The sequence below is a fragment of the Vulpes vulpes genome, chromosome 1, assembly GCF_048418805.1.
Source record: "Vulpes vulpes isolate BD-2025 chromosome 1, VulVul3, whole genome shotgun sequence".
Classification (NCBI taxonomy): Eukaryota; Metazoa; Chordata; class Mammalia; order Carnivora; family Canidae; genus Vulpes; species Vulpes vulpes.
Window position 1 is genome coordinate 187354637 of NC_132780.1, and position 15082 is coordinate 187369718.

Consider the following 15082-nt stretch of genomic DNA (forward strand, 5'->3'; position numbering starts at 1 on the left):
CACACAAATATAATCCTGATGAGCTGAACACTGAAATTAGGCAAATATGGCAAGATCTCAAAAGTGTACTTTAACTAATCCTTTCATCATCTGTGATAGAGTTAAATTTTCACAATATAAACTAGATTTTTTTGGAGAAAATAATTCTGACCTTATATGAATAAAATTTGAAGCCAATGAAATAGCCAAATAGCAGTATTTTTCTTAAAAACCAATCCACAGGTTTAAGACACACAAATCTATGTAATATAAGTTATTACCTTAATAATAACAGCATGAGCAGGAAGATTGACACCCCAGGCTAATGTAGCTGTACAGACCAGAACTTTGATATGCCCATTAGAAAACAAGTTTTCAACCAAATTTCTGTCCTGCCGAAGCATTCCCGCATGATGAATACTAAAACCATCTGGAAATAATTCTCGTACTTGTTTATTTCTTGACTTCTGCACCTGGGGTAGATATCAATAAGACATAAAGGAGCATTACTTAGCATTTACAAGTAATTGTTATTTAGCATTTTTTTATTCAAGGACTTTATCAAAGAAAGCATACAATTAAGTGTATTAAGATCTTGCTAAGTCTTACTTAGTATATAATGTTCTGTATAAAATTGTTAAAAACAATATTTTATCTAAAAACATAGGTAATCCCCAACATGACATAAAATCCAAGAGGAATGAAGTTAAAAGTAAATCTCTTTCACTAAGCCTTGCAATCAATCATTATTACCTGTTTCCTATCCTTCCAAAATCAAAAATATTCTATTAAAAAAAGCATAAATAAAAAAAAAAGAAACTTATGTTTTCCCAACTCATTTGGAGTAAAAGCCATAGTTCTTACAGTGCAAGAGTCTACAGAAATTATTCTTACCCCTAACCTCATGAACCAACGCCAGCAACTAGGGTTGAAATTTTCTCTAAGTCCCTTTTTGATAAATCCACATCCACTTCACCAGGGTCTTTATATTTTCTATACACGACCTACTCCCTGGAAGACTTTTCCCCTAACTTCCTGAGATGCCCTGATTTTCCAGTGCATGCACTCTTCCTCATTGCAATGACCCAATAAACCCAACTGTGTTCACCGAGAGGTGTGTTCTTGGTGATTTTTGATGGACACTGATCACCCATCTTAGTTTCTCAACTTTACAATGCCCTGAATATACTAACTTCACTTTTGGTGTCTGTTCTTTCACCCGGTCTGAGCTCAGAGGTGGTATTTGATCCACATATCTGTAATTCATATAAGCATAATATTTAAAAAATTCACTAAGACTCAATAAAAATGGAGAAAATGTCTCTGCAAAATTAGTCTTTAGATTAACATAATGAAGTGTTTATGTAATCAAAGCTCCTGTTTGGGGGCGCCTGGGTGGCTCAGTCAGTTAAACATCCAACACTTGATTTTGGCCAAGGTTATGATCTCCTGGTGTGGGATCCATTGAGACCCAAAGTGTGTCTGTGCTCGTGAGGAGTCTGCTTGAGATTCTTTCTCCTTCTCCCTCTGCCCTCCCCCTGCTCATGTGTGTGTTCTCTCTCTCTCAAATAAATAAATCTTTATAAAGTCTATATTTAAAAAAAAGCTCCTATTTGGGCATCATGTTCTGTGTTTGCTTGCTATTGTTCTAAAACTTTTATTATCAACATTTTCCCAGTTTCTTTTTAAAGAGTTTTCCATAGTTCTTTTGTAAGGAGCACTACACTGGCAGGGAGCGGGATTTCAGGAGCCTGGGGTCCTACTATAGATTTTGTCATATTGACTACCCCTAAACTCACTTAAAATTTTAAATTTCTGGGCACCTTGGTGGCTTAGAGGTTGAGCGTCTGCCTTTGGTTCAGGTTGTGATCCCGGGGTGCTGGGATCAAGTCTGTCTCCCTCTGTCTACGTCTCTGCCTCTCTCTCCGTGTATCTCATGAATGAATGAATAAAATCTTAAAAGAATTTAAACTTCTAAGTTAATAACAATTAACTAAAGAAGTGATCTAAGAAAACAGCCCTCCGTGAAATCTGCTGCATATATGAAACCGAAATACATTAACAAACCACTCCATCTAGTGGCCATCCAGGTAAATAACAACTTAAACACATTCTAAGCCTTGTAGGGTCCTGAACAAAATACACATAGACCAAAAAGACTTTCTTTTCCAAGTTTCATGAAGAGTATATTCTTGTTTTATTTTTGTGCAGTGTGGTCAGCCTGTTAGAGGCAACAGGGGTAACTTCTCTTTTGTCTCCATTCTTGCTAATATATTGTGCCATTGCTTTTTAATTGGTTCAGTAGAGATTTGAAGTGACAGCAATTCTAAAATAAATTTGAGTTGCTCATAGAACAAATAAACTAGAATCCTTGGGAATCAGGCCTGGAGATATGTGCTTTTATAAATCCTATTTTAAAAATCATACAGAAAAAATTCAGTTTTTCCTTTTTGTGTATATGGTTCTATAAATTTTAACATATGTTCAATTTGTGTAATGATCACCATAGTCAGGATACAAGACAGTTCTTTTACCCTAAAATTTCCTCATGTTATTCCTTTATAGTTAAACCTCCCCACTCACAGCCCCTGGCAACCAATGTTCTGTTCTCCATCCTCATGGTTTCATGACTTCAAGAATGTTATTGAATTGAACAAAACAGTATTTTTTTAAATAAATAAATTTTGAGGCTAGTTTCTTTTACCCAGTTTGATACCTTTGAGATTTATCTAAGTTGTACTGATAGTTCATTCCTTTTTACTGCTGACTATAATTCTATGGTATGGATGGATATTTTGTGAATCCAATCACCCACTGAAGGATGTTTGAGTTGTTTCCACTTTGGGTAATTATGAATAGAGTGTCTCTATGGATCTCCACATGAAGTTTCTGTATGTGTATGTGCGTGTATGCATGTATGTAAGAGAATATATTTTAATTCCTCTAAAGTAATTACCAGGAATGTGATTGCTGGATCATCTGGTAAAATATATATGCTTATTTTTACGAAAATTGTCAAACCATTTTCAGAGTGGTTGTACCATATGTATTTTCATCACCAATATATTAGAATTCCAATTACCTCCCGTGCTTGTCTGCTTTTAAGACTGTCATTATTTTTTATTTTAGCTATTGTAAGAGATATGTAGTGTTATCCCACTGTGGTTTTATCTACATTTTCCTAATGTAGACTACTGATGTGAAACATCTTTTCATGTTCTTGGATACACATTTCTAATCAGCTCCTCAAGTTATTCTGATATACACAAAAGTTGAAGGACTATAGTTTCTTACAGGAAGATACCTGGAGTGATTATTTTTATCCATCTATGTATAGTACAACTGTATAATTTGACCATATGATTCTATTTAGTGCTATACAACTTAATTATTGTACTAAATTATTTGCACTCCTAAGAAATGTATCTAACAAATTTATAAAACATGACAGTGACAAAAAAAAAAAAAGGCACTGTAAAGGGCCAAAGAGAGGGTAATTTAAATACAAACCAGCTGTTTATCATGTACTGGATCCTAGAAATACAAAGAAATTGAAGACAAAATTTGAGCTTTGAGTAATCTGCAGAATGGAAAGAAAGACCCATACAGAAGTGACTTCTATAAAACATGGTATGTTTCTAATAGAAGTAAATGTACAAAGCTGAAATGAGGGGAGGAATGACATTGTGGTTTGTGTTTGTCCCACTAGCACTTGCACAGCTAGTACTTACTGCCCATTTCTGGAATGAATGAATCAATGATCTGCTAGTTCCATCAAAGAAATCTTTACATAAAATGTGAAATGTATCTTGAAAGACAAGTGATACACTGCTACATGTGGTACAGTATGCAGCAGGATAAACAAGTATAAAAGCCAGAACTAGCAAAGAATACTGTGTGTCTGAAGCACATTATGTTCAGAAGGTATTCGGTGAATGCAAGAAAATGATGCTGGAAAGGAGGACTCGGTCAGGCTTTATATGGTCCCAAGCACAGGAGGAAAAGGGCCAAGTAAAGTTCTTAAACAGTACCAGATATGTTGTTTAGAGAGGTGACTTCACAGTTCTGCTAAGGACGAGAAGATGGAGATGAGCGGGGATGGAGCTATGAACAGTTCCAGTGAGAAGATGGAGACAGGAAATAGAGATACTACATAAAGTCAGGGTGAGAGCAGGCTATACAGTAAGGAAAATTGGGTGACTGCCTAGGAAGGGAGGTAGAAAGGAAGGAAAGAATTAGGGCTGTTTCTAGTTTATTCATGCATACTTTGATGCATTAAATATGTGATAAGAAAAGTAGGATCAGGAGAGCCAATGCTTACGCCTTGGAAGGTGGAAAGAAGATTCAGTCTGTAACATGAGTTTAAGGACACCCATTATAAAGATTTTGGCTTTTATTTTGAATAAAGTAGAAAACCTCTCAAGGTTTCTGAGCAGGAGAGAGCTAAGGGTGATCAGTAAGGTTTATTACTCTAGTGTAGCATTTGGTAGAGAGAGATGTGACCAAGTATTGAATCAGGTGTAAAACATTTGAACAGAATAATTAATGACTCCAACACATAGCTGTAAATTTATATATGTATCTTTCTTATCTTCATTTTTCAAGATTTTATTTATTTATTCATGAGAGACACAGAGAGAGACAGACAGAGAGAGAGAGAGATGGATGCAGAAAGAGAGCAGCAGGCTCCATGCAAGGAGCCCGACCTGGGACTCAGTCCTCGAACTCTGGGATCACGCCCTGAGCCGAAGGCAGACGCTCAACCACTGAACCACCCAGGTGTCCCTAGCTTGACTTTCTTTCTTTTTTTTTTTTTAAAGATATTATTTATTTATTCATGAGAGGCACAGAAAGAGAAAGAGAGGCAGAGACACAGGCAGACGGAGAAGCAGGCTCCATGCCGGAATCCGACGTGGGACTCGATCCTGGGTCTCCAAGATCACACCCTGGGCCTAAGGCAGCGCTAAACTGCTGAGCCACCCTGGCTGCCCATATCTTGACTTTCTTAAACAACAAAGGAAAAAATAAAAACTAAAATTGCATAAGTCTGAAAACGAATGAAAACACCACACATCAAACTTATAGGACACAGTAAACTCAATGCTCTCAGAAAATATCATACCTGAAATATTTAACTAAATAAGAATATAATAAGTAAATTAATATCTAACTCAAGAGTTAGAAAAATGAAAGTATAACAAAACCAAAGAAAAACAAAAAGTAGATACTCTAATAAAGTTAAAATAGAATCTAATGATTTAAAATTTGTGAAATGGGTAAGCAAACACAAAAAATCTTATTTTGAAAGAAAAAAAATAAAAATCACCAATGGCTATTGCTGGCAAGAACAGGAGTTGGCAAACTATGTGCCAAATGTCTGTTTTGTACATAAAGTTTTATCGGAACATAGCTATATTAATTTGTTTACATATTATCTATGGCTGCAGTTGAGTAATTGTGACAGACATCATATTTCCACAGGCTTAAAATATTTACTGTCTACACTTTAAAAGAAGATAGACAGTTGTACACAAGTACAACAGCAGAAGTACAAAGACACAAAATTCGTCATGTAAAAAAAGCAAATGTTCAGAAATATATCACAGTTTAAAACAATCAGAAAAGAGTACTTTGTAAAATCAATCCATACCATTTAAAAAACTGGGATGGATGGTCTTAAGGAAATACTTTATAACATTTATCCTACAAGTGATAGAAAGTTGTAAAATAATAAAAGCAATGAAAGAAAATTTAAAACTTATCAAACATCTGGACTTTCAAACTTTTAAAGACAAATTAATTCTAATACTATTAAAAGTCCCTAGGGCATAGAAATGGAAGGAAAGCCTCAAAATTAATCTTACAGAAGCAGTGAAATAGCACTGACATATAAATCTGATAAAGCAGCAGAAAACAGAATAAAACAGAGAAATCTCCCTTATGTATATCAATCTAAGTGGTAAAGAACTTTAGAAAACAGAATTCATCAAAGCATTAAAATAATACACCACAACTAAGTACAATTTAACCTTAGAATTCAAGGGCATTATACTTCTATTTATATGAACATATTCAGTAAATGAAATGACATGCTTTGATTTTGAGATGAGATAACTTGTCTTGGTAACAATGCCAATTCCCACTAACTTAAGGCATTAACTCAACTAAAACATGAATATGAGGTTTTATTCAAGTTCATCCTGAAAAGTAAACCTGCATATTTATTCAGGAAAAAATCTAAAATTGAAGAATAATCAGGATGACTATAGCCCAGGTACTAAAGATATTATAGTAACAATAAGAAACCAGTTGGATACCAGAGAAGATCAATGAAACAGAAAAGAAGTCCTGAAATTGACTCAGGCAAATATGAGAATTCTGTGTTATATTAAAATTTAAAATCAATGAAAGAAACAGGGATTATTCAGAAAAAGGTAATGGGTCCATTCCTATATGGAATAAATTCCAGATAGAACAAAGATTTAATAATAAAAATGGAATGAAAGTTAAAAAGGCTGGAGGAAATTATGGATAAAATAGGTATGGCCTTTATAAGCAAGAAAAAAGCTCAAAGACTATAAGTAAGTTGATAAAAAATTTCTACAAAGTAAAAATATTTATGAACAAATAAAACTCAAAAGTTAACTAGGAAGAAAATGTCTAACACAGATGACAGTGCATACAATTTAATATACATACAATAGATCCTAGGTACAAATAAGCAAATTACAAAAAAAGAAAAAAAGGAATTTAAGTGGTCAATATGGAAGACGCTCAGCTTTATTTAAAATTAAAGAAATGTCAGTCAAAATAATAATGAAGTACCATTTTTTTAAACTCAAAAACTTGATGCTGTCCAGAGTAAAGTCACGTGGGAGAAAGTTGCTGCTTAAGGAAATGTAAATTGCAACCATCTCCCTAGTGGTCAATTTGAAACTGTTTGCCAAAATTTTAAATGCCTGCACCATGTTGATGTATAAATTCCACTGCTAGGGATTATCCCAATAGACATTACTGCAACTGCCAAGAGTATGAGCAAGAATGTTTGCTACAGCACTGTTTACAATAAAAAATAATTGGAAACAACAAAAGTGTCCATAAAGATAGGACTGGGTAAATGAATTAAGATAGTGTGCACATTATGCCATACTATGAAGTTGTTATAAGAATGAATCAGATCTCCTGTGCTAATTTGGAAACATTTTCACTATGTATTGCTACAAGAGACATGAGAGTGCTTATAACATGATCAAATCTGTTTACACTAAAACATACATGCAAATACATATAATGGGTCATTGCATAAAATCTTTCCTTACAAACAAAGGCTTTTTAAGAGGAATTTCTTTTAGAGAAATGAATGGAGAAGAGATGGTTAAGACCATGAGTTATAGAGCTTAACTTGTTTATCATGAGATGCTTTCTGAAGTATCAAAACAATCACTGCTTTTCCAACTGGCTTCACAGGGTGAGCACTACCTGGATCAGGCTTTACTATCCTCTGAATAGCTGCAGAAATAGGATTCATCTCGTTCACATTCTCTAAATGATCAGCACTGGATTCTCCAAGGAAGCCATTCAAGACCTAATAGTATATTAACTGGATAAGTGTTTCTGCACATGGAAATACGGCACAAAAGAGCATGAACTGTGAAAAGGTAAAGGAAGTCAGGTGCTTCGTTTAAGAATTGTTTGAGTTTGGTTTTCTCTGACTTTATATTTCTACTTTTCACAAGTGAACTTCCTATAAAGGGCTCTATTGTCAGTAAAATTAGAATGGAATGAACAACTGCTAAGATAATCTATTAGCGCACAGAGAGTACAAAATCTTTTCCCTCAGTGAAAGCATGCATGGCTTCCTTCCATGATCTTACATATCTTTGTCTTATCCATGAGATTGGAAGTCAGTGTGAGTACTTTTAAAAATGAGTAAGATTAAAATGTCACCACTTCCCCAAGCTGACATTCAAATTAACACAAATACAGGAATTAGAAACATAATTAAAAAAAAACATTAACAACAAGCAATTGAGGTTATTAAAGGAAAACAGATTTTTTTTCCAATAAGACCAAAAATATACAGAAGCAACATAAGAACTTCAGTTAAGATGCAAGCCCTTGATGAAAAAGCATGACAAAATTGCGTAACTAATTTACAGTGATGTTTGTAAGCCTTCCAAGGTTATTTGTCTTGATAAGATATGCTTTAATGTGGATGATATCAAATCCATTAAGAAGGAACAACTTAACTACCATTAGAAAAACTAAAATTTAACCAGGAAGCAAATATCTTCTTCCAAGTGATGTCATTCATTCTCACAATCATTAGTGAGAATGCATTATTAATGGCAGAAAAAAATACTGTAAAATTCTTATCTTGGTAAGTGCTATTTTTATCCTTCAATGTTTATAAAGATAATCAACACAAGAAAGTAGACCTGCTTACTTAGGAACATAAAACAGTACCTGGCTTCTCTTTTGACAAAGGAGTTTAGAGATCTAAGGAATATAATATGCAATTTTCCCTCACCCATCTCTCTCCTTCAAAGTTCTTGCTCCACTTTAAGCATTATTCTTGGAGACATCTAAAATTGGTTCTATTGACATCTATACCAAGTCATGTAATACTCGGTCCTCCATGAGGCTGTCAGAAGGAAATACATAATCTCTCCCACTCCTGTTCTCAGGATAAGGTCCACTAGTCATATAGTCACTAGATCAACTCACTAAAACTATGATCAGAATTTCTGATGATCATGTTAAAAGTTTTAGGGCCGTAGTTTCAGATTCTGATACCTGGCATAGGAACAGTTAATGGGAAACCAATTTCTCTATTGTACAAACATCTCCCAAATATTTGGTATTTCTTTGCTCTTTTTTAAAGATTATTTATTTATTTATTTATTTGAGAGACACACAGAGAGAGAGAGAGAGAGAGAGAGAGAGAGAGGCAGAGACACAGGCAGAAGGAGAAGCAGGCTCCATGTTGGGAGCCCGACGCGGGACTCGATCCTGGGTCTCCAGGCTGAAGGTGGCACTAAACCGCTGAGCCACCCGGGCTTCTCTATTTCTTTGTTCTTGACTCAGTTCCTTACCTTCTCTATTACTTCTGCACCTTAGGATATGGAATTCCTTGCTCTCCTCTCTGAATTGCCACGCAATGATCAGCAAACTATATCATCTTCTATTACCTCACCTTAGCCGAAACCTGACTGTCTATGGACTCTGCCTCCCATCCAGCCCTCTCAAGAGGTGAGAGACGATCTCTCTCTCTTTTTTTTTTTAATAAACTTTATGTATTTATTTATGAGAGACACACAGAGAGAGAGAGAGAGAGGCAGAGACACAGGGAGAGGGAGAAACAGGCTCCATGTAGGGAGCCTGACATGGGACTCAATCCCAGGTCTCCAGGATCATGCCTTGGGCTGAAGGCGGCACTAAACCGCTGAGCCACCAGGGCTGCCCAAGAGACGATATCTCTTTTCCTCATCACCATTTCCAATTATGTACTCATTTTTTAAAATAAAAACTCCTGCTCTTTTAAGGCCTAGTCAATCTATGCCACCTGTCATTTAATCTTATCCGATGAAGACTTGACACCTATGGGCTCCTAGTCTTTCTCTCCATCCCATTCCTGCCATCATCCTAGGTGACAGTATTTTCCATGTGTACACCCAAAACACTCACTCTTCAGTTCCTTGACACCCTCCTTTCCAGTGACATCTCCTCTGTCCCACTTCAGCTACATCAATTATTATTTCTAGGCTTTGTCATCAACTCACAATTGTACCACTTCCAAAATCACTAGACAAACATCTCAACTTCTGATCAAAGCTTTGTATATTTCAAGCTTGCCCAATTTTTCTAAGTCTATTCTTTATCATCAATGACACTTCGAGATCACAATTCCTCTACTTTTCTATTCATCAGCAGCACCTGCTTCTATTCCTCTTACCCAGACTTTCCTCTTGCTCTTTCTCCAGCTTAGAAAGCAGAGCTCAACATTTTAATCACACTCCCACTAATTTCTTAAACTTATTTGCCCTTTTGTCATATCTGACTGGAAAAATGCTAAACTTGGAAAACCTAAGGTGGCTAATGTTTAAGAAAAAATATATACAGGTGCAACTTAAACCACTCTAAATCCATGATCACAATCTTAACAAGCCCTTAACACTGGACAGTGATTATACAATGTCTTTGGAGTCAATTTATTTTCACATGTCTCACAAGGTCTATAATAGGTCTATATTTTTCCTCTACAAACTTCTAACTACATTATTACCCTTGATTCTAAGATGACCTTAATATTGACTTCATAAAGAAAATACAAAAGACGAGGGCAGGAACCCTCATCTTCCTGCTGTAAACCTAAAACCTATTTGCATCAGAACCCATTTTAAAAATTTTTCCCTTCTGTTTTAACAGAAGTACACTAACTCCTATATAAGGAAAATATACTTGTTCTTTAGATCCCATATCTCTTGACTTCTCAGGACTCTTATATTATCTGTGGTTCCTTTTCTATATGAATAGCTAATCAATTGCAATCCCTTCTCATTCTCTCTTGAACAGCTCCCATAAAATACAAACATGCTACTTCCACTTTGCAAAGAATATGTCTATCTTTCTAGGTACTACTTCGTATTTCCTAGATATCATCCCTTTTTCAGTTGTATATAAATTAAATTCTCAAAATCAGTGTCCATACTTGAATTTTCTATTTCTGCATTCATGAGATGACAATCTATTTTTTGCTCTTCACTAAGTGAATTAAAGAAAGCTCTAGGGATGCCTGGGTAGCTTAGCAGTTGAGCATCTGCTTTTGGCTCAGGGCGTGATCCCAGGTCTCAGGATCAAGACCCACATTGGGCTCCCTGTGGGGAGCCAACTTCTCCCTCTATGTCTCTGTCACTCTCTCTGTGTCTCTCATAAATAAATAAATTCTTTTTTTTAAAAAAAAACAAAACTCCAAAGTCACCAGTATCTTGCATTTTGTTAAATACAATGAATTGTTTGCAGTCCTTATATTACTTGACTACTCACAGTGGTACTCTGTATAGATGATCACTTCACTCTGAAACACTCTTTCCTTGCCTCTATGACAGTATACTCCTTTGGGTTTAGGTCAATGCCTTGGAAGGTGCTTTGTTGGCTCATCCTTCTCTATCTAATACCAGAATTCCTCAAAATCGGTCCTGTGCTCTTTTTTGTTTTTTAAAGATTTAGTTACTTATTTTAGGGAGAGAGAGTGTGAGCACATGCAGGAGTGGGGGCAGAGGGAGAGAGAGAATCCTGAAGCAGGCTCCCCATTGGTGAGGAGCCTGAACAGGGCTTGATCCTAAGACCCTGAGATCATGACCTTAACTGAAATTAAGAGTCAAAAGCTCAACAGTAAGCCACACAGGCGCTCCAAGGTTCTGTGCTCTTTATTTATTTATTTATTTATTTATTTATTTATTTATTTATTTTTTAATTTTTATTTATTTATGATAGTCACAGAGAGAGAGAGAGAGAGAGGCAGAGACACAGGCAGAGGGAGAAGCAGGCTCCATGCACCGGGAGCCCGATGTGGGATTCGATCCCGGGTCTCCAGGATCGCGCCCTGGGCCAAAGGCAGGCGCCAAACCGCTGCGCCACCCAGGGATCCCGGTTCTGTGCTCTTTAATCACTCACATCCACTCCCAGTCTTCCCACTCCAAAACAGACTGCTTCTGATATATTAGATCGATATATCTATCCAATGCTTACTCTAGTTTCTAAGTATCACAGGCATCAAAACTCAGCATATCCATATAGAATCCAAGATCCACACCTTCCCTCTAAAGTAATCCTTCTCTATCCTTTTCCTTCATAAATGACCCAACTACATACTCGACAATGTAAAACAGACATTTTTAGAAGCTAGAAAACTTCTAGATCTCTTCCTCAATCTTCCATATCTTATTAACCAGCAAGTCCTAGCAATTTTATTTCTCAAATATTCCTCTAATGAATCCACATCTTCAAATGGTCTTCCCAATACTCTCTTGCTTTGCCTGGATGTAACGTGATCTTATTTACAAATACAATTTGGTGATGGTGTCACCCTCCTTTCCCAACTTCTCTAATAACAATCCATTGCTTTTAAGATAAAACACCAGATATGTAACATGATATACAAAGGTCCTCATGATCTGACTTTTGTCTATAACATTAGATTCATCTTATGCCACAAAGATACCATTTGCAACTCCTTATCATTTTCTGTTTCAGTCATCTTTTAAAAAAGAGTTATTTATTTGAGAGAGAGAGAATGTTTACACATATAGGGAGGGGTAGGGGCAGAGGGAGAAAAAAATCTTGAATCAGACTCCCTGCTGAGCACAGAGCCTAATTTCACACCCTGAGATCATGACTTGAGCAGAAAACAAAAGTCAGATGTTTAATCAACTGAGCTACCCAGGCACCTCTATGTTTTAGTCACTTTGACTTTTATCTACTTCCTTCAATGTGCTATTGCTTTTCTGATGTCAGAGCCTTTTGCTAGAATACTTTTCTGCTGTTCTTTGCTTTGTGATCTAACCTTCAAATCTCAGCTTCAACTGTATTTTCTTAGCCAAGACTTCACACCATCAGTCTAAATCAGATCCTCTAATTTTATTTTCCCCTAGCAATTCTGTCCCTCTTTATTATTTATTACAAATGTAATTAAATTATTTAATTAGGTGATTAATTACACTGTCCTTCTAGAACGTAAGTTCCATAAGAGTAAAGGGGCAGGTACTTTTTCTTCCTCAATTAAAGCAAAGAGTATTAATCAGCACCCAACTCCCAGATCGTTCTATGAGCCTTCCTGTATTGCATGGGTCAGAAGGTAAAAACTGTATTTCCCAGATTTTTTTGTAAGCAGGGTCCTGGAGGCAAAAATCAATTCTGCTAATCAGATGCACTTGTGTAAGATCTGGATGGTGGAAGTTAACAGAAAACCATCTTCCTGCTATTGTATTTTGCTGGTAAACAAGATATGGGAGAAATGACAGTTGAAGATTTTAACAGATGTATCACACATTCAAAACTTAGTTTTCCAGTGTGTTCCTGAGTATTGAAAAGACATGTATATTAGTAGCTGTGGTTTGGCAACTCCTGGATCACCATCATAGTAGCTGGATTAAATTCAATAGTTTTAATGGTAGCCCCTAACTTCTACTTCTCCAATCTTATCAACATTAGGAAGTACCTAATTTCTTGTACAAGATTCTTTTTTATTTTAAATGGACCTAGAGTCGTTTGTTTCCTTTACTGAATCCTAACTGATATGACAGTCTTCTTCAATCCACTGTAAACAGGCTGACAGCAGAGTTTCCTAGCTTGGTATCTATTGATCTACCACAGTGACCAGAAACTAGCTTACATTCAGTAAATATTCACCAAGTAACCATCACTAAAAACTGAGGCTTATAGATATATAATCAATTCACAAGGACACAGAATAACCTAATTCCCCATAGCCAATTTTTATATGTGATTCTGGCTGTGCTAATTATTTGCTGTAACTTAAAAGAAAGGAAGTACCAGGTGCTTTGTCTGTGTTAAAACCCTTGAAAGATGGTCTTGGTTTCCACATAGGTTACCCTAATATTACTGTAACCCAATTACACAGAAATAATTTAGCATTCCAGAGAGAGCACCTTAATTAACAAAAGGAAATCTCATCTAAAATTGCATTCTTTATACCTATTATTTCCATTTGGCCATAAAAGCCAAAATAACAGTAAAAAAATCACATTGTGAAATGGGATTTTGATCTTTAAATTTTATTAGTATAAATCTCTGTATCTCTAAGGATTTAATAACGTTAGCTATTTAATCTATATGTCTTTAGAGCTCTTCTCCTACTAAAGTATTTTCATATGAGAGAACAATATTCCAATTAACAGTTTCCAAAACGGCATGGTTCCTTAACAAGATATATATACATTTGTTGTAAAAAATTTTACTTTATGCTTCTAAAATACATCTTTAAGCATAAGAATAAAAATTGCTGTAATCAAAATTTACTTAAAGGTAATAACAAAAATAGTAAGAATAAGATTCCAATGTCATTTTCCATGTCCCTTAGGAAGAGTCTCCTTTACTCAAAGTCAGCCATCCATTAGACTGAAATGAACACCTGAACCATGGGATTTCCCCCTGCATGGAGGAAAATGAGTCCTACTTATCTGCACCTGAATTCTAGTCATATAACTTGTCTCTTCCACAGTCTTCAATAGCTCCTTACTGCATATAAAGTCCAAGTGCTTAAGCTTATGATTTAAGGTCCTCAACATACTGACCAAAATATATATGCCAAGCCCTTCGTGCATCACATACTCCAGTGAAAAGGGAATACTCTCATTGTCCAAATATATCTTGTGGTTTCCTTTGCTTATGTTCCCTTTCTTCTTTCCTTGGAATGCCCTTTACCCTTATTGCTGCAGATTGAGATACAAGATCACTGGTTTGAATTAATCTACTTTTCCTCCTTGAAGTTTTTATGTTTCTCTTATGTTATTTATCATATTTTGCTTTCCTTATTATGTATTCCTAAATCCTCCGCAATATTCCCTGTGTCTTAAAGACAGAGAAACTCCACCTTGTTTTGCTACTTATTTTCTGTGGCACAAGAAATTTGATCAATTGAATTAAAACTGACAGGTAATTTAGAACTGGACGTCTTATTATATACTTTATAATAATTGTTCTCACTAGGTATATAATATTTAATTGAATTGCTGTTCATACTTTTAAAAATTCCCCTGCTGTTGGATACTTATGCTGCATTTTTTTCCATTATAATGTGTTCATGTATTTTCCTTTTCTTTTTCATCTGTCCTTGGAAAGATTTACAGGTTTAGAATTTCATGGCCAAAGGATCTGGAAGCTCCTCATGGCTCTTAACATATATTACCAAAATGTTTTTTTTTTTTAAAGGACTGAACCATTCATTGCCACAGGAAACTTAGAAATGTACCAAATCCTCAAATCATCGTTAAAAATAGACATTGTCAGTTTTAGTCTTTAAAGATTTATTAGGTTTAAGAGTAATTTAAATCTGTTTAAGTCTGTTAATTTGCAATATATT

The 15082-nt window shown here is 35.4% G+C and overlaps 1 protein-coding gene across 3 annotated transcripts in view; it reads right to left on the bottom strand.

Moving 5' to 3' along the window:
* The window catches only part of ASCC3 (activating signal cointegrator 1 complex subunit 3), a 340865-nt gene that overhangs the window by 136075 nt on the left and 189708 nt on the right, over positions 1-15082 (bottom strand). For all 3 annotated transcript variants that reach the window (XM_026002925.2, XM_026002927.2, XM_026002926.2), the window contains exon 15: positions 261-452. In XM_026002925.2, the coding sequence (XP_025858710.2) occupies positions 261-452 (192 nt within the window). The remainder of the gene's footprint in view (positions 1-260; positions 453-15082) is intronic.